We start from the raw sequence: 27,153 nt of genomic DNA, 5'->3' as shown, positions 1-27,153 counted from the left end.
TTAAAAACAGCCCTACCAACATGCAATGAATGAGAAAATAAATGCGCCCATATCAAGGGCACACTGAAAATGATTTGGTAGAGCAGAATATGTCAACACATTACATAAAGCAAAAAGAGGTTAATTTACTAAAGGCAAATATACTGTGCACTGCAAGTGCACTTTAAAGCGGCGTTCCACCCAAAAGTGGAAGCTCCTCTTATCTGACTCCTCCCCCCTCCAGTGCCACATTTGCCACATTTGGGGGGGGGGGTACCTGTTTTTGAGAGAATTTGCTGTACGCCACAGCAGTGACGTCCTCTCGAAACAAAAGGGCTCCCGCCCAGCTGTCATTTAAAAACAGGCCCGGCTGGAGCACCTTTGTTTTGGGAGGATGTCATAGGATGTCCTCCCAGGATCGGGCCCCACTCCAGCACAATCTGTCACAGACCACTGTACCGGCCCGCTGTCCATACCATGTGACACAATGGATGGCTTCCTTTAAAGCCATCCATTGTGTACAACTGACCAGTCACAACTAGTAACACAATTTGATCACATGGTGCAGACAGGGCCAAATTACAGTCCATCTATCTATACCATGTGATCAGTTGTGGCCAATCACAGCTAATCAAATAGTAAACATTAAACGAGTAGTTTTCATTAAGAAAAATTGGTTGCTTATAACTGTAAAATGCACAGTTATCCTGATCACCTCCCCCAGAGTAGGACAATGTTGCTGTGGCAACACTGTATTGCTCTGGTCACTGTATGTAAGAAAAAAAAAAGAAAAGAAAATATTTAATAGAAGAAACAAAAAAAAAAAAAAAAAAATATATATATATATATATATATATATATATATATATATATATTTACATACTCTCACCAGTCAGTGTCCCTGATCACCGCCACACCAGTTATATGATGATCTTGTACTGTTGTACTGCACTGGTGACAGTATGTAAAAACTTGCCATGCCTCTTACTAAATACCTTGGACTTTCCAAAAAAAAAAGGTAGTTTGGGGGATATTTATACTGTCCTGACATCGGGATTGATACATTTTCATATATACACTATAGTTTGTGGACTCTTTAACGATCCTACAGACTAAATAATATACACTAATTTGGGTTATTTTCACCAAATAAATGTAGCAGTATACATTTTCGTTTACATTTTTGAAGAAAGATTGTTTGCAAAATTTTACAACAGAAATGACAAAAAACTTTTTTTTTTTCACAATTTTCAGCCTTTTTTGTTTATTTTGCAAACAATAAAAGAAACAGCAGTGATTAAATACCACTGAAAGAAAGCTCTATTTGTGTGAAAAAAAATGCTAACAATTTCATATGGGTACAGCATTGCATAACCGCGCAATTGTCATTCTAAGTGCGACAGCGCTAAAAGCTGAAAACTGGCCTGGGCAGGAAGAAGGTAAAAGTGCCCGGTATTGAAGCAGTTAAAGCTTTAAGAGGGAAGTACTGCTGCAAAGTATTCATCCCTAAATGTTTCACCAGACTATGGCTTCTTCAGGAAATTTTGGTAGAGTATTGCATAATAGTTCACTATATGAGAACTATATATTAATATACAAATACATCAACATAAAAAATGCAAAGAGAACTGATAAATTAACATTAAATCATATTATATATTGTTGACTTAAGTAGGGGTAATGAAGACCCCTTACACAAGTAAGCACACATACTTATGGGTGAACTGGGGGAATCCCCTCACTTTTCTGTTTAATTCATAAAATGTATAGTGAAGATCCAAAATCATCCACAGCCCCCCGATCTAGTGTAATGAGACTGATGGATCTGATCCATCAAAGGCTGCTCCATAATAATTGGCCATACTAATAAATTCAAAAAACAAATATTAACAATATTTCTAGCACATATAGAAGAAAAAAAGTATAATAATATATATATAAGTTATGTCAAAAACATATTTTAAGGAGAATTTCAGACAACCAGTATAGTGAATCTATGGGCGATACCACCCGGAGTAGACAGTAGCAGCACACGATTTTGGATATTCACCGCACATTTTATGAATTAAACAGTAAGGGGAGGGGATTTTCCCAGTTCACCCATGTGTGCTCACTTGTATAAGAGATTTTCATTACCCCTACTTGGGTCAACGATATATATTATGATTTAACCACTTCAGCCCTGGAAGAATTTACCCCTTTCCTGACCAGAGCACTTTTTGCGATTCGGCACTGCATCGCTTTAACTGACAATTGCGTGGCCGTGCCACATGGCTCCCGTTTTTTTTACCACAAATAGAGCTTTCTTTTGGTGTTACTTGATCACCCCTGTGGTTTTCATTTTTTTTTTGCACTATAAACAAAAAAAGAGGGACAGTTTTGAAAAAACACATTATTTTTTACTTCTTGGGGGCTCGTGAGGCGCCACCTCTTGAAGGGCAATGTACAGGTACGTGATTCTGCCTGTACGTGCCCTTCTCCCGACGTATATCGGCGTGAGGTGGTCAGGAAGCAGTTAAAGCGGAGTTCCACCCAAAAATGCAACTTCTGCTTTAAGAGAGGTGACATACCACATTTGGCATGTCATTTTTTGGGGGTAGGGGAGCCGGTACCCTCTTTTTAGAGGGTCCCACTACCTCCTGGTGCAATGTGGCACCGGAAGGGAGCTCACCTATCCCCCTCCCTCTCGGCAATCCTCTGGGACACGTCACAGGTTCCAGTTGATTGCCCGGCCAGTCATGGTGCGCGGCGTGGTTCGCGGATGCGCAGTGAGTGCCCGGCTGTGAAGCCACAGATGGGCGCCCACAATTGCAATGCTGGCGCCACAGAGGGGAGGGAGAGACGAGCGGGGCTTCGATACCCCGCATCGCTGGACCCTGGGACAGGTAAGTGTCCGATTATTAAAAGTCAGCAGCTGCAGTATTTGTAGCTGCTGACTTAATTTTTTTTAAGCAGAACTCCACTTTAATGTTCATTTTTCAGTTCTCTTTGTATTTTTCTATGTTGATGTATTTGTATATTAATATATTGTTCTCTTAAAGTGGACTATTTTGCAATACTCTAGTAAAATCTCCTGAAAAAAACAGTCTGGCGAAACATGTAGAGATGAATACTTTGCAGCAGTACTGTGTAAACAATTTCTTTCTCAATATTTTTACTTGAAAAAATATTTTATTGATTACAATAAAAATCGATTTTTATATCATATTTTTTGTGTGTGGCACCTTTAAAATCCCATCTACCCTCTCTTCTAAAAATTTTCAATTTTGGGGATGCGGTGCAGTTTCAGACACCAGTTCCTTTCTTTATTATAATCTTATTTCGCCTTTTTTACGTGGTACAGTTAGCTGTGGTCATTTTTATAAAGGCAGGCTGAAATTCACAAAAACACAGTATATAATGTCACATGTTAACAGTTTACTGTATATTTTAAAGCTGGTGCATGACACACCGAGGAACAATTTAAAGAAGAATTGTATTTCATGATTCACAGTGGATCCATGAACAGCACCCCCCCGGAGAGCGCACTTGCTGGATAAAGCACAACTTAGAATATAAATTAAGGCCAAGGATCAGCAGGTAGAAAGGGGTCAGCTCAGGCCTGGCCTCTGCTTTTAATATATGTGCCGTTCTTTGTTTTTTGATAGAGATTATTTCATGCCGAACCAAATCTCTTAGAAAAAGAAGACGTGCTACTTTTCCTGGCAGAAGCAGCATGTACAGACAGCTAAACCAGAGCCAAAGGGCTCGCCCCACGCACTTTCACTCTGGCGCTGTGCTAATAGTGCATGCACACCATCTGGAGCTTGGCTTTGCCTGAGCTGGTGCTTTGGAGCCTTAAACACTCCTTCGCACCCTCAGCTGTATCACTGTACTTACATGTGCTCTTTAGCACTGCCAGAGGGAGGTGGACAGACAGTAATTGTACAGACAGGAAACACATCTGTCAACTTACACTAATTCCTAGAGCCAGCAGGCAATTACTGAGCTGACATCACAGGAGCGTGAAATATGGAAAGAGCAGCAGCACTACATACACATCATCTACATTTTAATACTGTACACTCCACTATTTTTGTTTGTAACATACAACGCACACAGTGCTATTCATGGGTAGCCAACAAATGCTATGTTAGGTGGAACATTCACTTTAAGGCCTGCCATGTACATATGGAAATTACCCAGAAGTCTTCTACATTTGGAGAGGCATGTAGTCTCTGGCAGATAGTGAGTCTACTTACTTTTTCTGAGTAGTGTTCTGTGGGTAGGGGAGGATATTCACACTGTTCTATCTTCTGACACAGAGAAAACAAGTTCATTTTGTCGCCATAGAAAGGACTCTGTAGTGCTGCCATCTGCACACAAAAATAAAATTGGTACACATGAAAAGTGTTCAGAACACTGCTAGAGTCAAATAAATGATAACAAACAGGATTTAATAAGTTTACCCCCCCTTCACGACCGGGCTATTTTTTGCAATACAGCACTGCGTAACTTTAACTGACAATTGCGCGGTCGTGTGACGTTGTACCCAAATAAATGTGATGTCCTTTTTGCCCCCACAAATAGAGCTTTCTTTTGGTGGTATTTGATCACCTCTGCAGTTTTTAAAAAAGACAGACAAGTTTGAAAAAAAAAAACAATCTTTTTTACTTTATTCTATAAAACATCCAATCATTTTTTTAAAAAAAATCAAATTTATTCGGCCAATATGTATTCTGCTACATGTTTTTGGTGAAAAAAATCTAAATAAACATATATTGATTGATTTGCGCAAAAGTTATAGCATCTACAAACGATGGGATAGATTTATGGATTTTTTATTTCTTTTTTTTACTAGTAATGGGGGCGATCAACGATTTTTAGCCGTTTTTTATCGACACTGCAGCAGACAAACCTAACTGACACTTTTTGGGAACCAGTGATGCCAATACAGTGATCAATGCTAAAGAAATGCACTGTCATTGTGCTAATGACACTGGCAGGGAATGGGTTAACATCAGAGGTTATCTAAGGATTGAGTGTGCGGGGGGGGGGGGGGGTGGGGGGGTGCTTTGACTGGGAGAAAACAAAGATCTGTGTTTCTGCTAAGCAGAAACACAAGATATCCTTGTTCCCCTGTGGCAGAACAATGGTCTGCCTTGTTTACACAGTTAGACCGCCATTCTGCCTCCTCCGGACGATTGGCAGCTGCATCGCGTCTGCTGGACCAATTGTGTCCTTCCACAGCGGGAGCAGGTCGCTGGCGGTGCGCACCCCAGACCCAGTGCGTGAAATAACGTACAGGTACATGATTTTGCACAGGAGGGCCACCCTGCCACAGTATATCTGCGTGGGGCAGTCCTTAAGAAGTTAATTTATCAAAGTGTCTTAAAGGTAAATTTCACCTTTACCAAAAAAAAAGCCTAAGCAGACAGGGATGCCTGTAGATAACCAACAAAAAAACTGTTCAGCTTTGACCAAAGTTGCAATAATGCAATTGCTATAGATGTAATTTCTGTACCTCCTGAAGCCGAACTGAAAAACTCCCCAAGATTGTATCATCCCATCCTGCCTTGTTGCTGGGACTTTGCCAAGATACCCCTGTTCACCTCCACCATCACTGGAGCAAGCTCTCAAACTCTGAGCTCAGAGCTGCTGCGTCAGGGGAGAGAAAGTGCATGTGAGGGGGTTTGAATCAGAGAAAGAGCTCACTCCTGTTGTGGTGGAGGTAAACAGAGCAGCCCTAATCCTTGTCTTCTCAGTTCCCCCGCCAGCAGTCCTGATCCCCACCTTCCAAGTGCCCAATCCCTCCCCACTACTGGCTGTGATTGCCAGCAGTGGGAACCAATGGCTCCTGTTGCGGTGTCTGAGCCAATGTGGAGAGAGATGAGAGCCTCTGCTCTAGTGCACATTGCTGGATGAAGATCAGGCACAGGTAAATATAAGCTGGGGGGGGGGGGAGCTGCTTACAGATGGTATTTTACCTTAATGCAAGGATTTCCGATCTGAACTTTTTCCAACTGAAAAATTGAGAACCTGCTCCCAATCTTTTGCTGGCAGAAATTCCACCAGCAAAAGTCAGATGGAGCATACATTTCTGACCAAAAGCTCACCAAAAGCTCACATCCGTCTTTTGCTGGCAGAATTTCCGATTATGTGTACGGGGCATTACAGGATGGTAAGAGGTCATAGGCATATAATGATTTGACCTCATGCAGATCGCTGTAATCCTCATCTGTCTGGGGGAGTGAGAGAGCCGTCCTGCTGCTGTCAGAGTCCCTGGTGACGTGGATTGGCGAGGAGGTGAAGATGTGATGAGGAGGCCCGGGTTCTGGAACCAAGCTGGAACGCACGCGGCCGATAAGACATCAGATGAAGGTGATGGGCGCCCATCACCTTTACCTGATGTCACATTGTCCCCCAGACAGATGAGAACTACAGCCATCCGCATGAGGTCAAATCATTATATGCCTATAACCTCTTACTATCTTGTAAGTGTTTTTAATCCCACTGTGCCTGTAATAAATCTTTTAATCACTGCACTTAGAGGCGCCTTTCTCTTTCCTTTATGACCTTCCAGAGCTGCTTCTTCTCTACAAAGTGCTGCCTTCAGTGCCATCTCTCCACTGCTACTAAACACCAGATACCCAGCCTCACCTCATCTCTCCCTCTTTTCTAAAGATGGCAAACTTCACCCCTCTCCCAAAAATGTTCCTGCATCAGTGGGGTCACTGAAAGAAAACATTCCCCTGTATCAGTGGTGTTACCATGATTTAAAATAAAGCTTCAGTTTCAGTGGGGAAAATATGCCCCTGTGTCAGTCACAAGTCAGTAGAAGTCACAAGACTGCTACAGTGCCTTGCGAAAGTATTCAGTCCCCTTGAACTTTTCAACCTTTTGCCACATTTCAGGCTTCAAACATAAAGATATAAAATTTTAATTTTTTGTGAAGAATCACCAACAAGTTGGACACAATTGTGAAGTGGAACGAAATCTATTGGATTTTTGAAACTTTTTTAACAAAAAAAAAAATTAAAAGTGGGGCGTGCAAAATTATTCGGCCCCTTTACTTTCAGTGCAGCAAACTCACTCCAGAAGTTCAGCGAGGATCTCTGAATGATCCAATGTTGTCCTAAATGACTGATGGTGATAAATAGAATCCACCTGTGTGTAATCAAGTCTCTGTATAAATGCACCTGCTCTGTGATAGTCTCAGGGTTCTGTTGAAAGTACAGAGAGCATCATGAAGACCAAGGAACACACCAGGCAGGTCCGTAATACTGTTGTGGAGAAGTTTAAAGCCGGATTTGGATACAAAAAGATTTCCCAAGCTTTAAACCTCCCAAGGAGCACTGTGCAAGCGATCATTTTGAAATGGAAGGAGTATCAGACCACTGCAAATCTACCAAGACCTGGCCGTCCCTCTAAACTTTCAGCTCAGACAAGGAGAAGACTGATCAGAGATGCAGCCAAGAGGCCCATGATCACTCTGGATGAACTGCAGAGAACTACAGCTGAGGTGGGAGAGACGGTCCATAGGACAACAATCGGTCGTACACTGCACAAATCTGGCCTTTATGGAAGAGTGGCAAGAAGAAAGCCATTTCTCAAAGATATCCATAAAAAGTCTCGTCTAAAGTTTGCCACAAGCCACCTGGGAGACACACCAAACATGTGGAAGAAGGTGCTCTGGTCAGATGAAACTAAAATCAAACTTTTTGTCCACAATGCAAAACGATATGTTTGGCGTAAAAGCAACACAGCTCATCAGCCTCAACCCACCATCCCCACTGTCAAACATGGTGGTGGCAGCATCATGGTTTGGGCCTGCTTTTCTTCAGCAGGGGCAGGGAAGATGGTTAAAATTGAGGGGAAGATGGATGCAGCCAAATACAGGACCATTCTGGATGAAAACTTGTTGGAGTCTGCAAAAGACCTGAAACTGGGATGGAGATTTATCTTCCAACAAGACAATGATCCCAAACATACAGAAAAATCTACAAAGGAATGGTTCACAAATAAACGTATCCAGGTGTTAGAATGGCCAAGTCAAAGTCCAGACCTGAATCCAATCAAGAATCTGTGGAAAGAGCTGAAAACTGCTGTTCACAAACTGAGCTTTAGCTGTTTTGCAAGGAAGAATGGGCAAGAATTTCAGTCTCTCAATGTGCAAAACTGATAGAGACATACCCCAAGCGACTTGCAGCTGTAATCGCAGCAAAAGGTGGCTCTACAAAGTATAAACGCAAGGGGCCCGATTAATTTTGCACGCCCCATTTTTCATTTTTTTATTAGTTAAAAAAGTTTCAAAAATCCAATAGATTTCGTTCCACTTCACAATTGTGTTTCACTTGTTGGTGATTCTTCACAAAAAATAAAATTTTTATATCTTTATGTTTGAAGTCTGAAATGTGGCAAAAGGTTGAAAAGTTCAAGGGGGCCGAATACTTTCGCAAGGCACTGTATATACTGCTGATGAGAAAAGGTATTTAGCAGTTTATATTCACTAAAATATTTGCATTTCCATGTTCTGTGTACTGTGGGAGACCAGATATAGTGAATGCAGGGTCCTGGGTTTAGTAACACCTTACGTTTATATAAACATTCACTTTAATTATCCAATCATTCCTGTTTACTTATAATACCCAATCAAAAATTGCTTTAACCCCAATTAGCTAATTGAAGTGAATTGATTGTTCACAAATGAGAACAATTTGTCAAAGACTAAATTACCTTGACACAATAAATTATGGGGTCTATTTATAAAAAAATTCTGCACTGCAAGGGTTAACTGCCCATTTCTGTATAGGAGCCTCGAAAAAACTCTCTTCCAGCAAGAGCCCTTTCTCCACAACCTGTTCCCCCAAAGGAATGTGGGGATTTGGGTTTATAGGTTTGGGTTTATAGGAATCTGGAAATGAATCATTTAAAATGACCTTTATGAAATAGAACAGCAACACTTATTTAAAAAGGTTTTTAAAAAATGTATTGATGCTGGCAGAAGTAAATACACATAAATCTCAGCATCCAGCAAGGTAATTCACTTCAATCAGGATGAGCTGTTGGCCGCTGATCTGTGCACAGTCCCAATGGTAAATGAAAGCCGTAAAAATAATCTACAGCCTTTACACTACCAATAAATCACGCAAATTGCTAAATTAATTGCTGGGATTTTGTTTGTTTTTCCCAATATGGATAATATATGGTCTGGAACTAAGTGAAGCTAAGAGGAGGGCCAGCATGACTGGGGTGAGCAGAAGAGGCAAAGTTGTACAGTGGGCTGGAGAATTTATTTATGAAAAAGAAGTCTTACTTTTCTGATAGGAAGGTTGGGGGACCGCCGTTGGTGCCTTGGTATGAGGAGAGACAGCTGAACCATGTCGGGCTTCAGTCAGAGCTTGTACCAGCATCAGTGTGGTTTCTCCCTCCCTCCCACCCCAGGGATATATTTTTTTGCCATTGTTAGGTTTTCTTTATGACAATTTTTGTTTGTCTATTTATTTGCCTTTTCTACAGTAGGCCTATTTTTGCTCCTATTTCTTTTATGCATTGGTGTAGTGGTCATTTTGTTCACATTTCATAGCAGCAGGTAGAGTCTTTCACGGTGGTATGGTCTTAAAATTATGGAGGGTTTTAGGTTGGGCCCATCTTTAGGTATGTGTCTCCCTTCCCAGCAATAAGTCTAGGTTGATAACATTAACTTTACTGGGTTGTATCTGGGATTGCAGAGGTGATTTATTGTCCCGAGACAGTGTAGTAGTGGCTGGGGGCTTTTTACACTGAGTGCAGATACAGCAGTTTTTGTTAAGTTTATATAGTGCCTTCCAAGACCTTGGACCTGGTAGGATCAATTGCTGGTCTGGTAAAATAAGGGGCTGCTATGGCCACTCAACTCCAAAATTGATATTTGGTGTCTGGTCAAAAGATATGGGTGAAGTGTTGTATTTTGGGTTACTGGGGTAGGCATATATTTGTTGTAATATGTTGGTAGATTTATGTGGGATTATATATTATTATTGTATATATGTACACAGTACAAGATTGACCAGGCCAGATTTCAGTTGACAATGGTTGAGTTGTCCGACCCAACTCAATTACACATATCAAAGGGGACTTGTTGATCAAAGGGGAAGTGGCCAAACAAGATTTATTCCACATATCAAAGGGGACAGATAGTGACTTTGGGCTATGTTAATGTTAAAGTGGGGTGCCCCTAAAAAATAAAATAAAAATAAAAGTCAGCAGGTACAAATACTGCAGCTGCTGACTTTTAATAATCGGACACTTACCTGTCCCAGGGTCCAGCGATGCGGGGGAACGAAGCACCCCCCCTCATTCCCCGCTCCGCTCGCGGCGCCGTCATTCGTACTGTGGGCACCCGGCTCCACGGCACCCCGAGCTGCGCGGGGTGCCGATATACGCCGCACAGTCATCTGGGACATGTGACAGGTCCCAGATGACTGTGCGGCGCGAGGGGAAGTGATGTCACCAGCCTGGGCAAGGAAGAAGGCAGACTACGAGGGACCCCCTAGCAACGGGTATTTAGAGGTGAGTACATTTTTTATTTTTTTTCCAATTATTATTATTATTTTTTTTTTTTTAAGAATTTGGAACACTTTTTTATTTTTTGGTGGCAACACCACTTTAATATGTAAGAATGCAAATTAGGGCAGTTTATGACTGCATCTGTTTACGGCTAGGGGTCATTATCTGTCACTCTGAAAGACAGAAGCAGATCAAAGGCCTAATGGAAATGGCCAATCATATTGCTCAGCCATTCAGTGTATAGTGAATATAACATGGCGTTCAATCTATTGATTCTGGGTGATTATGAAGGCACAGGTCTAGGAAACATGGGATTCTGAAGGCTAGTACTCTGTTGGATTTTGTCATCTGTTGCAAGATGTTGGAAGTCAATAACGTGTATCTCTCAGGAAGAACTGGGTTGCTGCGGAAGAGTACTTACATCATCATTATAATAACTACTAATTGTCTATCCACTATACTATATCCCTACAATATTGAGGTACTCTGCAAATCCCTCAGTCAAGATTTTGAAACAAAAAACTTGTTAAATCAGGTACTACCTCTTATTATCTTTATAATAGCAGCTAAGTTAGTTGAATGGCTCTTTGTGCTTCTAAACTAAGCTAATAAACTGTCCAATAATGATCCAGCCACTAGACATTTAAAACACGTCACAAATCACTGGTCCAAAAATCAGGTTCTCCTCTCTAAAATAAAATTTTCTCTCAAAATGCCTGCTGTACAGGCAACAAAAAGGGTAAAAACATTTTTGACAAATTTTTCCCTGATGTGCAATGCATTGATGCACAATGACGCTGCATAAATATGGAAACACGCTTTATACAATGCTTACAAACACACCTGTATGGTGTGAATAGGGCACATAGAAACCAATTGTTTTTGATAGGTCATTTCATTGAGCCTCCATTAATTAATAGAGACCAACACAGCTCCGATGACATGGTATAAATAATCCTTACAGCACATGGCAGACATAATCTGATCAGTCTCTAAGGTATACATCTTCAGTTAACTAATTGATCAAGTAAGCTGAGTGCAGGATTCCAACAAATATAAGCATGCAGTATGGTATGTGATCTTCTCCATAGGTTTTTGAGGCATACAGCCAGTAGTAAATGATAATACTGTTATATACCACCTTTCTTCACAGTAGAACAGTGATGATTTCTGGTTTCTTACCAGCACACTCAAAATTACCACAGTAAAGCTCTAAATTTCACATTATCTGTAAGCCAGAGGACAATATGCAAAGTGTAGTATGGAAACAGTCAGAAATGATCTTTCATTCAACTGACTTCAATAAAGTAACTTTTGATTGTTATAAATAACTGCATTTAGCACACTGGTATTGGACATTGCACAGGTTTAAGGAATAGACATACTTATTGGTTCTTTTGGTCACATACAGCATACAAAGATCCTATGATACCTTACCTTATCTTATCTTACTTAGGGGTCCATTTATAAAGCAGCCATGTGTTCTTACTGTGACTGCTTTAAACACTTCAAGACCAGAATGTTATACTCCCTTCCTCTCCGGGCCATTTTTCATTTTTCAGTGCTGTTATAGTTTGACTGATAATTACTTATACAGCACTATACCCATATGGATTTTGTATCACTGTTTTGAGATAGAGCTTTTTTGGTAGTATTTACATTGTAATAACCAGTCTTTTTTTAATATATAAAGGAACCAAGATAAAAAAAAATGAAAAGAAAAACCATTTAGTCTTATTTGCTAGTAGAAAACATATCAAATAAAAATGACAGGACCAACAAAATTGACTAACCTATACAATGAAAATTTCCTGATAGCCCTGAAAAAAGCCCAACAAGACCTGAAAGACTGGGGGAACCTTAATGTCTCATGGTTCGGCAGGTCAGCCCTTTTGAAAATGATAGTGTTACCTCGACTCCTATATCTCATCCAATGCATCCCCATCAGCCTCCCAGTATCCTTCTTTGCAACATACAAGTCAGCATCTTCATTGTTTATATGGAGGAACTCCCCGCCACGCATTAAATATACACGTTTAACACGCCCCAAACTCAGAAGTGGTATTGGGCTACCAGACCTCTATAACTATTACTTGGCGAGCCACCTTACTCGACTTGTCGATTGGCGCATTCATGAGGCGGGTAAGCTCTGGGTGACACTGGAGAAATCTTTTACGCATCTCCCTCTTAGGTCCTTACCCTGGGTTCCCTCCCGACTTTGGCCTGTAGAGGTCGGGGCACACCCAATCATCTACCCATCTTTAGAAGCCTTTAGAAAGGCAACAAAATCGGCTGCGCTCTCCTCTGTGCCCGGTCCCCTGACACCCTTAAGGGGGAACCCCGGCTTTACACCGGGTATCTCATCCTCTTTCTTAGACAGGCGTGGCCACAGGAGGAAATCCTGGCTCATCAGTTCTTTGCCCGAGGAGCCCCCCGCTCCTATGAGGATTTAGTAGCGACGTCCCCCTCCAATTCCTTTCCATTCTGGATATATAGACAGATCCGACATTTTCTCTCCACTCAGGCGACGACAGAGACTTGGACAAGACACCTGACTCCATTTGAATCGATCTGCACGCGTCTCCCCCCACAAAGACACCTGATCTCCGGTATCTATGAGATACTTATGGATGAAGTCCCTAGTTATCCGGACCCAGCTCATGTAGCTTGGGAACGTGACCTTCAGGCACCTCTCACAGACGATAATTGGGCCCTTATCAATGAATACGTCCACAAATGATCTCTTAATGTTGCCATCCAGGAAAACTGTTATAAAATTTAAACGCGTTGGTATAGGACTCCTTCACTTCTACATACGTTTTCCTCCTCCATTCCAGATACATGCTGGAGGTGTAAGAAGGCGAAAGGAACCATGCTCCACATATGGTGGTAATGTGAATGCCTCCAGCCATTCTGGAAGGAGGTGCATGAGCTTATTGCCCACATAACCACTTATACTTTAGATTACTCTCCAGCACAGTACCTCTTACACCACACCCACCTGACTAAATCTGAGTACTATAAGTCCCTCGCCATGCACATGGTAAACGCGGCGAGATTATGCATCCCGGTGCACTGGCGAAGTACACACACTCCAACAATAGGCAAATGGTTTTTGAGGATTTCCAGGATAGAGGAAATGGAAGAACTAGTACATATTTCTCAGGAACGTATTCAAAAATTTACAACAACATGGGCCTGCTGGCTCCACTTTAAATCTACGCAACGCTTTCAGACTTATGGCACTTGAACATTAGTTGCTGCCGGAATATACCGAGGTAGTTGGCCCGCTCTGGATCATGTATCCTATGGGCATAAGACCTTGATAGCAATTATACCTTACACCCCCCCTTCCCCCTCCCCTTTTCCATCCCCTGTTCCTTTTCTTGCTCCCTATTCTCCACACCCCTCTTTTCCCTCTTCTTTCAATATTCTTCCCCCCCTATTTAAAACCTATCCTCACTTCCTGCTCGTACACCCCCCCTTCCCCCTTTCTTTTTCTTTCTTTTTTTTTTTCTTTTTTTCTCTTTTTCTTTCTCTTTCTTTCTCTTTTTTCTTCTTCATTCCTCACTTACTTTTCTACCTTTTCTCCTACCAAGTATGACAACGTAAACCCCCTTCTGGTTTTGAACTGTTAAGAGGGATTCCCAACGGGCTTAATATCCACATCATTAACATACTTCATGCCGCTGCCCTGGAATCTCTGCAGATAATGTTTCTTGTTTTCTGTTCTGAACGTATAAACTGTTATGTGCAAAATCTAATAAATAAAAAAATTCTTTGTGGAAAAAAAAAAAAAAATGACAGGACAGTAAGAAAAGCCCTCAAATGACCCCTTTTAAGAAAGAAGGCACCTAAAGATATTTTTCGCCAATTTTTTGAAATTAAGAAACATGCTGGCTTAAAAGCCACCCACTGCAGCTTCTGTTATTAATGAAAGTTTTCTGTAGGATGAAAGTGCATTGTGTGCAATGGTTAGATGTCATGAATAAACCCAAAACTCCTTAAACATTAAATACCCCCCCTCTCATACATTCCAATAACTATTGGTTGTCAGTGGCAATTTAAACTCCTTCCTTGAAATCAATCCCACAATCATTAGTGGTCATTGGCATTTTAAAACCCCCCAAACCAATCTCACAACATTGTTTGTCAGTGGCCTGTTAAAACCCTTTCTCTCCTTTCTTTGATTGCAGGTTTCCTCTGCTGCTGTCAGAGGAGTTAATGAATGGGTTCTTTAAAGTGGTTGTATACTCTTTTTTTTTTTACTTTTACCTACAGGAAAGCCTATAATAAGGCTTACCTGTAGGTAAAAAAAAATCTCCTAAACCTGTACGGTTTAAGAGATATTCCCCTCGGTATGCGCCGCTGACTGCAGCGGCGCATGCGCACAAGGGGATTCTCGGCTGAAAATCCGGCAGTGGCCGACAGGACGGAATGAAATCTCCCGCACGCATGCGCGGGAGTGACGATATCGCGGCTCCGGCCACTCACAGCGCCGGAGCCGCGATACCCGGAAGAAACGCAGAGGGAGCATGTCAGCTCCCTCGACGTGGATCGGGCCAGATGTCGGGGCCTCGTTCTAAGGTAAGTATTTCATAATGAGCTAGTATGTGGTGCATACTAGCTCATTATGCCTTTTGCTTTGCAGGTGGTAAAAAAATAAATAAATAAATTAGCGGGTTTACTACCGCTTTAATTAAATCTTTGGTTCTCTCTATTGTGAGAGGAAGGGATCACAATGTAGACAGTACTACACTGGTGATAACTGTAATTGGTCATCACAGCGATCACATGGCACGGAGACCCTCCAATTGTCTATGTGCCTTTACCTGATGCTCTCCATGGTCAGTGGCTTTTATGGACGTGCCAAGTGCGCACGCAGTCAAGAACAAGAAAGGATATCTAAGCTTTCAACCAGATGGTATAGATGCCCTGTTATGTTACACAACATGTTATAAATCCCTGACTGGTGTTGGAGATGTGGGGAAGAGGGTGGAGGGTGTACAGTATGTTACTTGTCTGGTGGTGGTCCTGTGCTTATTAGGCCCTATTGGGGAACTATCTTTCAACTATGCCACCAAAGTATGGTAACTGCCTGGCCCAAGACCCAAACCTTGTTATCTATTATATCTGGATCAGTTAAAAGACCAAAAAAGGCCTCCTGCAATTCCTCTCATCTGCAGTCTGAGCCCTGATTCCTAGGCATTGTAGGTCAACCAAAGTTCCTATTAGGGACTGGGTTGACAAGTTTATTCATAAACTTGTCAACCCAGTCCACAAGAATGACTGTCAAAGATTATAGCACCTTGATTGACTTTTCCAGCTCATCAAAACTTCAGTCCCTCCTCTAAATGCTACAAAGTGTTCTCAAAATATATTCAAGAACTACTTCCAGGTGGGTACCCTCCCTTTTTATCTTCTCTACTTTCTTCTTTTCTTTTTTTCACTTCTTCTCTTCCAGCCTTTCTCTGTACAGTTTCTTTACTCCCTCATTTCCTGAGGTTATTGAGATGATACAAACCTTATCTTGAGCACTACAATGCCATGAGTTATCACGGCATTCACACAATTGCATTTAAGAAGTTTTATAGGACATGTTGCTAGTGCTACGCTAGTATGCATTGCATCTCAGTGGTTATGTAAAATGGGGAAGTTTCATCCCTTTTATCTCATTGTACCTTTACTACTGACTGCCCCTTTTCCCTGTATGTGTATTTGTGTTCAAATGCTCAATAAATCTTACTCTTAAAAAACAATAATGCGGAGTATATCACATTTGAACAGATAGCGGTATCACCTCCTCATTATAAATACCCAATATTGTATATAATGGTACAGTTCAAATCTTTGTGTTTCAATGCAATTTGTTTTCTGAAAATGTTTTCTGCAATTTTTCTGCAGGTGTGGTAATGTGCATGTTACGAAGGAATGAATGGTACCACGTTTGCTAGGTATGCATGTTCATGTCGAGAATTGTACAAAAAGTTCTCTCCCCCATAGGAAATACATGTTACAACACAAATAAGCAAACTACAACACTTTATATATACCACACTTGAAAATTAATGCACAATAAATGGAACTATATCATGCTCCAATTTGCTCCAAAAAAATGGAAATCTGTGCTCCGTGACTAGCCTGTATTAGAATGATGGGAAAGGGTTAATTTAGATTCCAAGTTCAGCAAGCAAGCCGCAGCATTTTCCCACTGCTTATGACCCCTTACTGTGTCCCAGCTGCTTATTAAACCATTATGTGATTGGAGAGCTCCTTGTCACTGTCCTTCACTGTCACCCCCCCAGCATTGAGCCATTCTGCAGCCCCGTACTAATGAGCTTATACTGGGTAATTGTTGATATTATCCTGTTTTGCTGTGAGCAGCGTGTGCTGCTCAGCTTGTTTCGGGGCCTTTTCTTGGCCGATGTTTAATGCCTCTCGTTAGGATTTTAATAAGGGATTATTTGATAATTATTCTGCCCTTACGTCCTTAGGTTAGATATTCTGCTCATTACTATGCATTGTGACAGGGATCCAATGCAGAGTGACTATCCTTCCATGACAGACATTAAACCCCCATTGTGACAACAGAAGAAAAAAAAACATTTCCGCACCACAAACACTGTCATTAAGAAACATTCTAACCCATCGATGCGCTAGTTTAACACAATGCCACATAAAACTTACTGAATTATTTACAACTTACTTGGTGCATTTGGGTATCATGAAATTTCAATTTTAATCGCAAAAAAAATGTGAACTCATGTTTTTTAGGCCAGACTCCAAAATAGGCTCCAAATATACATGAGTACAATCAAATAGAGTCTCCTTCCTATATACAACAATCCTTGAGCTTGCTTGCTACAACTATGGCTACACTATGATCATACAATTTACAAACCCTACTGTCAAGAAGCTGAACAGTATTTTTCTTATACAAACGCACAATTACACAAATTATTGCCTATTGGTAATAGAGGGTTTATATGCACTCACATTTTTCAATATCTTTAACAAGGTAATGTAGTTTCAATTGTCATTTTCATTAAAGGAGAAGTAGGGCCAAAGCTCTTTTGGCCCTACTTCTCCTATAGATCACAGGAGTGTGCACTTCGTTCTGCACTCCTGTGACCCTTGAGTATGTAGGTTTTTTTTTTTCCTTTTCAAAAGCCATACTTCTCTTTTAATTTTAAAGAAGGATTCCTGTTGCGGTATAATTTATATAGTTACATTGGTTCATCTTGGGCCAATGAAATTATGCATATACCATAACTGGCTGATGCTACGGAAAGCTGGAAATCACTAAAGTATACACTCTAGTAAACTCTATATAAAGTGATCTTGCGCAAAATTAAAAATCATTATACAACACTATGGATATATAACAGATGTAAAATGAAAAATTTTAATCAGAAAAAATATTCTATCTATATCTCCACGTGGAGTACAATAGTAAATCTATATGTGCAAAAAGTGCAAAAAAAAAGGTCCAAAACATTCCTTAAAACACGTGAAATGTAAATAGGGACCAAATTGTCCTCTAAATAATAATTATATTGGTGAATAGAGTAAGCTTCTGCTTAGTTCACAGATTGATGGATCCAATATATGTGATGTTAGGTGGGCTTAGACATATTAAATGTCCATAAGTATTTCACAGACTGCCTCTTAATGCTGAAGTCTCCCAGAACTCTCACCTTAGTTACAGAAGTAAATCGCATCCAAAATCCAATAAAGGTCTCCCCTATTGTCTATTGGCCCCTCTTTCAACTTCTCACATATATTGGATCCATCACTCTGAACTCAGCCGAAGCTTACTCTATTCACCAATATAATTATTATTCAGAGGACAATTTGGTCCCATTTACATTTCACGTGTTTTAAGGAATATTTTGGATACTTTTTTGCACTTTTTGCACATATAGATTTACTATTGTACTCGACGAGGAGATATAGATAGAATATAGAATATTTTTTCTGATTTAGATTTTTCATTTTACATCTGTTATTTAGCCATAGTGTTGTATAGTGATTTATAAATTTGCGCAAGATCACACAGACTGTTGGCGCTATATAAATCTTGTATAATAATAATAAAAAAAAACAAAATACGCAATTGTCTAGATCAGCCGGGGTTCTTGGTTCTTCTCAATGTTCCTTGGTTGATTGGCCCCCCATTTGATGGTACCCCTATAGTTCCACAATCAACGCTAATTGGCAGAAACAGCTGCATGATGCCAATCACATTTTAAGCATCCCATAGATGATTCGATTTCACCCATTAATGCAGTCAGTGTTGATAGGGGAATGCCTTCTGCAGCGCTATTGTGTTTTGCTGCTGGCAGTTATTGAATGTAAAAAATCTGAATGGCTGGTTGTACATTGTCAGGTTGTCATTAAACCTGAAAAAACTGAGGACATCTTGTGGTGAAAGAGAAGCACTGCTGGGAACAGTTCCAGATTAAAAAGGTGAGTATTGAAGCCTGTACAGCTTTCTTATTTTAACCCCCTGGCGGTATTCCCGAGTGCGGATCGGGTGAGATTTCAGTACCATTAGCGGTAACACCGAGCCACATTGCTGGATCCTGGAAGAGGTTACTTACCTTGTCCCCGGGATCCCGCAATGTATTCCTGCTGTGTATGGTGGTCGGATCTTCTGCCTGATGCACTGTGTGACCCGGCTTCCGTTCCCTGCGAGTGTCGCGATGCAGGGAGGTGGAACCAGCGGGGCAAATTCAAACAGTATAAAACACACTGATACATTGTAATCCTATTGGATTACATTACTAAAAAAAATAAAATTGACCTTAGTTTGCCCACCAGTGCTTTATCTAGTGCCCTTGCCTGTAGTTTTACTGTACTTTCTGTTTGGAAACTGCAGAGCGACCATGGCATCAAAAAAGCGCACCTCTATGTCAAAAGCGGCATATGACCTGCTGGAAAACAGCCACAGTGATACAGAAACCCTTGCAGAATTGAGTCACAGCGATTAGTGGGGAAGTTCATCATCGGGCACGGAAAGCAATTTCAGTGATGATCCTGCAACTGTGCCCAGTGATGTGTGGACTTGGTGCTCGATTGACTGCGGTACGGAGCACACAGCTCCCCCAAGATTCCCATTTACTGAAGCACCTGGTATCAAAGTGGATGTGGAAGATGACAACCCACTGGCATACCTCCAACTCTTTTTGACCAATGAGGTTATAAAAAAAATTGTTGCAGAGATAAATCTGTACCAGGAACAACAAGTTTGCAAGGAGCAGAAAGTGGGAACCCGTGACCAAAGAGGATATCTGGAAGTTTCTGGGCCTCATAATTCTTCAGGGAGTGGTGGGGAAACCCCTGCAGAAGTGGTATTGGACAACCAACACATTACTAGCCACTCCTTTTTTTGGCACCATCAAGTCGGAGTACACATTTTTTCTTAGAATTAAATATTGCACTTTGAAAATAATGAAGAATTTGATGAGACTCCTCATCCAGCACAAAAACTGAAAAAGATTTGGGAGGTATATCAAATTATTCAGAAACATTTACAGCAGACCTATGTACCAAATAGAGACATCAGTATCCATGAAAGTCTAATGGCCTACAAAGGAAGACTCAGCTGGATACAGTATATTCTGTCTAAGAGAGCACGATTTGGCATAAAATCATTCATGCTCTGTGAATCCAGCACTGGCTACATATGGAATTCGATCCTTTACAAGATTCAGTAATTATGGAATGGCAAACGCTTCCGCTACTGTTATCAACAGATAATTTTTACACTTCTCCAGAACTCTATGAGTTCCTTCTACAGCATAAGATGGATGCATATGGGAATGTTAGAGCTAACCAACCAACATGCCACCAACCTTTGGCAATAAAAAGCTCAAGGCAGGAGACATAGTTGCCTGGCAGAAAGGCAAAATGATGGCACTGAGATAGCGTGATGAAAAAGATGTGTGCCTAATGAGTACTATTCACAACACCTCTACTTTCATGGTACACACAAAAGGTGGAAAAGACGTAATGAAGCCACAAGTCGTGATAGACTGCAACAACACAATGGGAGGTGTTGACAGAGCTGACCAGGCCATGGCTTTTTATCCAGCCATGAGAAAGCAACAAAAAAAATATTACAAACAAATCTTCAGGCACCTTCTTGAACAGTGCCTGTGGAATGCTTTCATTCTTCTGAAAAAAAAAGAGTGGCAAGCCTATGGTTCATGAGGACTTTGTTTGGAAAGTTGCCGAACTTATATTTCTCAAGCACCAAACACCAACGACTGTAAATAGACCCAGACGTCGTGCTGCTGGCGTTGTGAACCTGGAGCGCCTGACTGGTCGTCACTTTATGGACCACATTCCACCAACAGAAAAGAAGGCAGCACCCACAAGGATGTGTGTGGTTTGCTGCCCTAAGTGTGACGACACTGGAAGAAAAATCAGAAAAGAAACCAGGTTCTACTGTCCTGACTGTGACGTTGGACTTTGTGCTGTACCATGTTTTAAAATTTTCCATACCCGGGACATTTACTGAAGTAATATGACTACTAATATTGCACACTTGTTTGGCCAAAAAAAAATGTCATTGATTATATTATTTACTAAAATTAAATTTATTGAATAAAAAGTATTATTATTATTATATTATAATTTTTTAATATTTATAGTTATTTATTTTATTATAATTTATGATTTTGTGTTTCAAAATTTATCATACCCGAGATGTCTACTAGACTCTGGTTTAGACAGATTTAAGTGAGTTATTCCTAAGAATTACAGGCCTACAATATAAAATGCCAAATTTCCATGCAAAATAATGGTACTGCTTTCAGCACCTAAAATCTGAAATAATCATACCACTGGGGAGGTTAACCGGCTGTTGGGAGATTATTTTGTTAAAAAAAAAAGTCAGGCATAATATTGTAGCTCTTCTATTATCATTTCATTATCATCAACAAAGGGTTATGCAGTTGCACACATAGAACTAAACTGGGAGTTTGGTACACTGGTACATTTGGAGTACTTGGTGTTAATCTTGGCTCATTCACACTAAATGCTCTGTTTTACTGTGCAGGTAGCTGTTCATTTTTACTAGCAGTAAGATGGGGTGTTGTGATGTGTGTTTCAGTGCATTGCACTATTTACTCTTTCTTGAAAAAAAAAACATTTTAACCACTTCCCGACCAGCGCACGACGATGTACGTCGACAGAATGGCACGGGCAGGCATATTGGCGTACAGGTACGTCCAATATTCAATGCCGCCCTGCCATCGGGAGCGCACCGCCGGCGGCATGCTCACGCGCTGGTCGGGACCCCCGTGAGTCCGGTCGCGGGACCCGCGGACTCGATCGCCGCGGGCATCCCCGCGATCGTCTCACGGAGCGGCCGAATGGAGGAAATGCTGTGTAAACAACATTTCTCCATTCTGCCTAGCAACTAGTGACGCTGATCTCTGCTCCATGTGATTGGAGCAGAGATCAGAGTTCACTAAATGAAAGCCCAACCCCCCCACAGTTAGTAACACACCCCTAGGAACCCTTAACCCCTACACTGCCACCCACTGGTTAACCCTTTCACTGCCAGTGTCATTTACACAGGAATCACTGCATTTATATAGCAGTGATTACTGTATAAATGACAATGGTCCCAAAAATGTGTCAAAAATGTCCGATGGGTCCCCCCGCAATGTCGCAGTCACAATAAAAATCGCTGATCGCCGCCATTACTAGTAAAAAAAAAAATAATAAAAAATTATTAATAAAAATGCTATAAAACTATCCCTATTTTGTAAACGCTATAACTTTTGCGCAAACCAATCAATAATCGCTTATTGCGATTTTTTTACCAAAAATATGTAGAAGAATACGTATCGGCCTAAACTGAGGGAAAAAAATGTTTTTATATATATTTTTGGGGGATATTTATTATAACAAAAAGTAAAAAATAATGCGTTTTTTTCAAAATTGTCGCTCTATTTTTGTTTATAGCGCAAAAATAAAAACCGCAGGGGTGATCAAATACCACCAAAAGAAAGCTCTATTTGTGGGAAAAAAAGAACGTCAATTTTGTTTGGGAGCCACGTCGCACGACCGCGCAATTGTCAGTTAAAGCGACGCAGTGCCGAATCGCAAAAAGTGGTCTGGTTTTTGACCAGCAAAATGGTCCGGTCTGCAAGTGGTTAATTGAAGTTTTACAAAATGACACAGAAGCAAAAGGGAGTTTAACAAGACTTGTGGTCTCTGTAAAATTAGAAAAAAATTAGCTTTAACCTTAAACTACATAGAGGGTTCTTTACTGTAAGAGCGGCAAGGATGTGGAATTCCCTTCCACAGTTGGTGGTCTTAACAGGGAGAATTGAAAGTTTCAAGAAACTATTAGATAAGCACTTGAACGACCGCAACATACAGGGATATACAATGTAATACTGACATATAATCACGCACATGGGTTGGACTTGATGGACTTGTATCTTTTTCCAACCTCACCTACTATGTAACTATGTAACTTAATTTATTGTTTCACATGGTGCCATGCAGTACCTTCCTCTGGACGGTGGTAACATGTCTGCATTTTACCGCAGTTGCGTTGCAGTTTGAGCAGAACACATAGAAAAAAATAGTGTGTCCTAGTGGTGATTGGCATTCACCCAATATAGAAAAATATCACTGCACTAAGTATGAATGAGCCCTAAGTCACTTTCTACCTTAATGGGGTTGTTCTGATCTGTGCGTTTACCCGCAGAGTACTGCATGCTTGTAAATATAAATTTGAAGATTAACTGATGTCTATTCAGGAGGTTGAGATCAATTTGCAGTGTTCTTGCACTATTTTTAGGAACCATGTTATTGGGCCTCCATTATACAAATAGAATCACATGACATTGTACAGTGATGTACGGTAATGTGCACCCTCATGCACTCATAAAGCAAGGATAAAGAAGTCCCCTTTTATGGTTAGCCAGTCCTTACTCAACCATTCCCAAAAGAAAGACAACCCAAACATATGTTATTAGAAACATTAACACTTAGAGCCACTCATGAAAACATATGCAACAGTGCTTGTCAGAAATGTGCATTTCTCCATGTACATTGATGTAAAGTGGCCCCAAGGGACGATTATATCAAACGTGTCATATGACAGAAATACAGAGGCTGACCCAGTGTCTTTAATACTTTCTAAGTCACTGATCTAGAACAAGTATGCAGATCAGGCATGTCTGAGCAATGTCAGAGGTCATCATCTGCATATTTTTTCTGGGTCAGAATGCTGGTTGTGTGTCTGGCATCAATGTTTTTAGTCATATATAAAAAAAACAAGAATATTGGGTTGATTTACTAAAACAGCAGAGTACAAAATCTGGATCAACTGTGTATGGTAGCCAATCAGCTTCTAACTTCAGCTTGTTCAATTAAGCTTTGATAGAAAAAAAAACTGGAAGCTAACTAATTTCTATGAAGAGCTGCACCAGATTCTGCATTCTCCAGGTTTAGTAAATCAAATGTCAGACAAAGTCAGAAATCCTTATACACACACACACACACACACACACACACACACACACACACACACACACACACACACACACACACACACACACACACACACACACACGTGTGTTCATAAGTTTACATACCCTGCCAGAATGTATGAGTTTATGATTCCTTGGCCATTTTTCTTGAGGCGATTCAGTTTGCATTGTGCGCTATACAAGTATTTCATTCATTCATTCATTTTTCTGAGAATATTAATGATAACACAATAACATTTCTTTCACTCATGGTTAGTGTTTGGCTGAAGCCATTTATTATCAATAAAATGTGTTCACTCTTGGTAAATCATAATGGCAACATAAACTACCCGAATGACTGTAATCAAAAGTGGACATACCCCAGTTCTTAATACCGTGTATTTAACATCAATGACAGATTGAAATCTTCTGTGGTATTTGTGGATGAGGCTCTTTATTTTCTCAGATGGTAAAGCTGCACATTCCTCTTGATAAACAGCCTCCAGCTCCTGTAAATTCTTGGGCTGTCTTGCATGAACTGCACGTTTGAGATCTCCCCAAAGTGGGGCACTGATATTGAGGTCAGGAGACTGAGATGGCCACTCCAGAACCTTCACTTTATTCTGCTATAGCCAATGACAGGCCGACTTGGCCTTGTGATTTGGATCATTGTCATGTTGGAATGTCCAAGTACGTCCCATGCGCAGCTTCCTGGCTGATGAATGCAAATGTTCCTCCAGTATTTTTTGATAACATACTGCATTCATCTTTCCAATAATTTTGACCAAATTTCCTGTGCCTTTGTAGCGTGGCACATCTCCAAAATATCAGCGATCTACCTCCGTACCTTTCATTGTAGGCCTTGTTGACTCCTCTCCAAATATAGTGTTTATGGTTGTGGCTAAAAAGCTAAATTTTGGTCTCATCACTCCAAATGACTTTGTGTCAGAAGGTTTGAGGCTTGTCTCCGTGCTGTTTGGTGTATTGTAATCGGGATACTTTGTGACATTTGCGTAGTAATGGCTTTCTTCTGGCGACTCGACCATGCAGCCCATCTTTCTTCAAGTGCCTCCTTATTGTGCCACACCACATGTTTTCAGAGAGTCCTGTATTTCACCTGAAGTTATTTGTGGGTTTTTCTTTGCATCCCAAACAATTTTCCTGGCAATTGTGGCTGAAATTTTAGTTGGTCTACCTGACTGTGGTTTGGTTTCAACAGAACCCCTCATTTTCCACTTCTTGATTAGAGTTTTAATACTGTTGCCATTCTCAATTCCCTGGGTATCTTTTTATATCCCTTTCCTGTTTTATACAGTTCAACTACCCTTTCCCGCAGATTCTTTGACAATTCTTTTGTTTTCCCCATGACTCAGAATCCAGAAATGTCAGTACAGCACTGCATGAAAGATGCAAGGGTCTGTCAGGAGTCCAGAAACTCATTGACCTTTTATACGCACACACCAATTACAAGCAAACAGATCACAGGTGAGGATGGTTACCTTTAATAGCCATTCAAACCCCTTTGTGTCAACTTGAGTGCATGTTATCAGGTCAAAATCACCAGGGTATGTAAACTTTTGATCAGGGTCATTTGGGTAGTTTCTCTTGCCATTATGATTTAAAAAGAGTAAACACAGTTGACTGATAATAAATGGCTTCAGTCAAACACTAACCACAAGTGAAAGAAATGCTTTTGTGTTATCACTCATATTCTCTGAAAAATGGCCAAGAAATCATGAATTCTGCCAGGGTATGTAAACTGATGAGCACAACTGTATATATATATATATATATATATATATATATATATATGTATATGTATATATATATATATATATATATATATATATATATATTATATATTACAACCTAACCATTCAAGTGGAGTCAAGCATTTCTCATGAAGGTGCTGGTATTTTTTTGGCATTTCAAGCAGTTAAATGCAGCTACCCGCGTTTAGGCACATTTTTGTCTACAAGAGTTTTTAAAGGGAAGCATTTTAGTTACTTTTGAGCCTGGAAAATGCTAAAAACACACAAAAAACTCAATTATCACTGCCTGCAAGCTTGATATACCATGTGATATTCCCCTCATCAGCCAATTATGCTGTAAAATGCACAACTTGCATTACTTGACGCTGAAGTTGAGAGTCACCAACAGACGTTCCTCTGGCGGCATGCTTTTCCTCATGTTGGTGTCCATGTGAACTAAACGGGGTCTAACCTTTTCCAAGAGAATGTCAAAGGTGGCAATTAAAATGCGTGTAAAATTCAAAAATTATCTGGGTAATTACGCAGCTGAACATAGATATTAGAAAGTATCCTGTGACAATGGATGTGTCCAGTAGCAATGAACTCCGGTCCTCTCACACATTTTTCTACATCTTTGGAGCCTCAGCAAAAGCAAAATCAGGAGCATTTCCTCACACAACATACTCATCATGGGATCCATATTAACAATCCAACCAAAAAAATAACAGCTAGCTACAAGCACACTGCTTTCTCAGCTGCTACTCACAAAGTTCTCTCACAGAATGGCTGAAATAAATAAAATAAATACTTGTTTTAGTGCTTTCTAATAATTTGAGAGGGACTCCTGAGGTTATTTTTAGTAAATGCTTCTGAACACAAACACGGCTAAACACCACTAAGCGTGGCTTGTAAACGCTGCTAAACACACTTTTTTAAACCCAGATTACTAGCTGTGAAGTTCCAGCATTCAGGAGAGGTTGAGAAACATCCCATGTACATGAAGCCTTACTTGGCAGGTTCACTTTAAACTCACTGATAGCCAACACACAGCAGCCATGCTGCACACTGCTCTCTCCTCTTGTAAACATACAACAGAACGCCATTTAACACAAGCATCAGCACACTTTTATTTCCCGTTTATTGACAGAGAGAGACTATAATAGGCTGATATTTGCATGTTAAATGTTGTATGGCTACAAGACAAATCCAGATGGTGGTATACAAGCCATGCAGCTGTTCCGCTTGTAGTATTAATTGCATCTAACATATCTCATGACTAATCTGTTTGTACAACACTCAGCTCCCACCTACAAAGAATTTTCATTAATTGCAGATGGGGAATAAGAGCTTGTGGTTTCCATGAACCCAGATTCATCATTTAATATTCATATTTCATG

General features: G+C 40.5%; 1 protein-coding gene across 4 annotated transcripts in view; it reads right to left on the bottom strand.

Moving 5' to 3' along the window:
* The window catches only part of NEK6 (NIMA related kinase 6), a 345,952-nt gene that overhangs the window by 30,624 nt on the left and 288,175 nt on the right, over positions 1-27,153 (bottom strand). For all 4 annotated transcript variants that reach the window (XM_077478833.1, XM_077478836.1, XM_077478835.1 and 1 more), the window contains one exon: positions 4,221-4,334. In XM_077478833.1, coding sequence (XP_077334959.1) covers positions 4,221-4,334 — 114 coding nt within the window. The remainder of the gene's footprint in view (positions 1-4,220; positions 4,335-27,153) is intronic.

This window comes from Lithobates pipiens, unplaced genomic scaffold (assembly GCF_037356315.1).
Source record: "Lithobates pipiens isolate NorthernLeopardFrog02 unplaced genomic scaffold, aLitPip1_a1.2 Scaffold_1, whole genome shotgun sequence".
NCBI classification, from domain to species: domain Eukaryota; kingdom Metazoa; phylum Chordata; class Amphibia; order Anura; family Ranidae; genus Lithobates; species Lithobates pipiens.
This window is presented reverse-complemented; position numbering and strand designations above follow the sequence as displayed.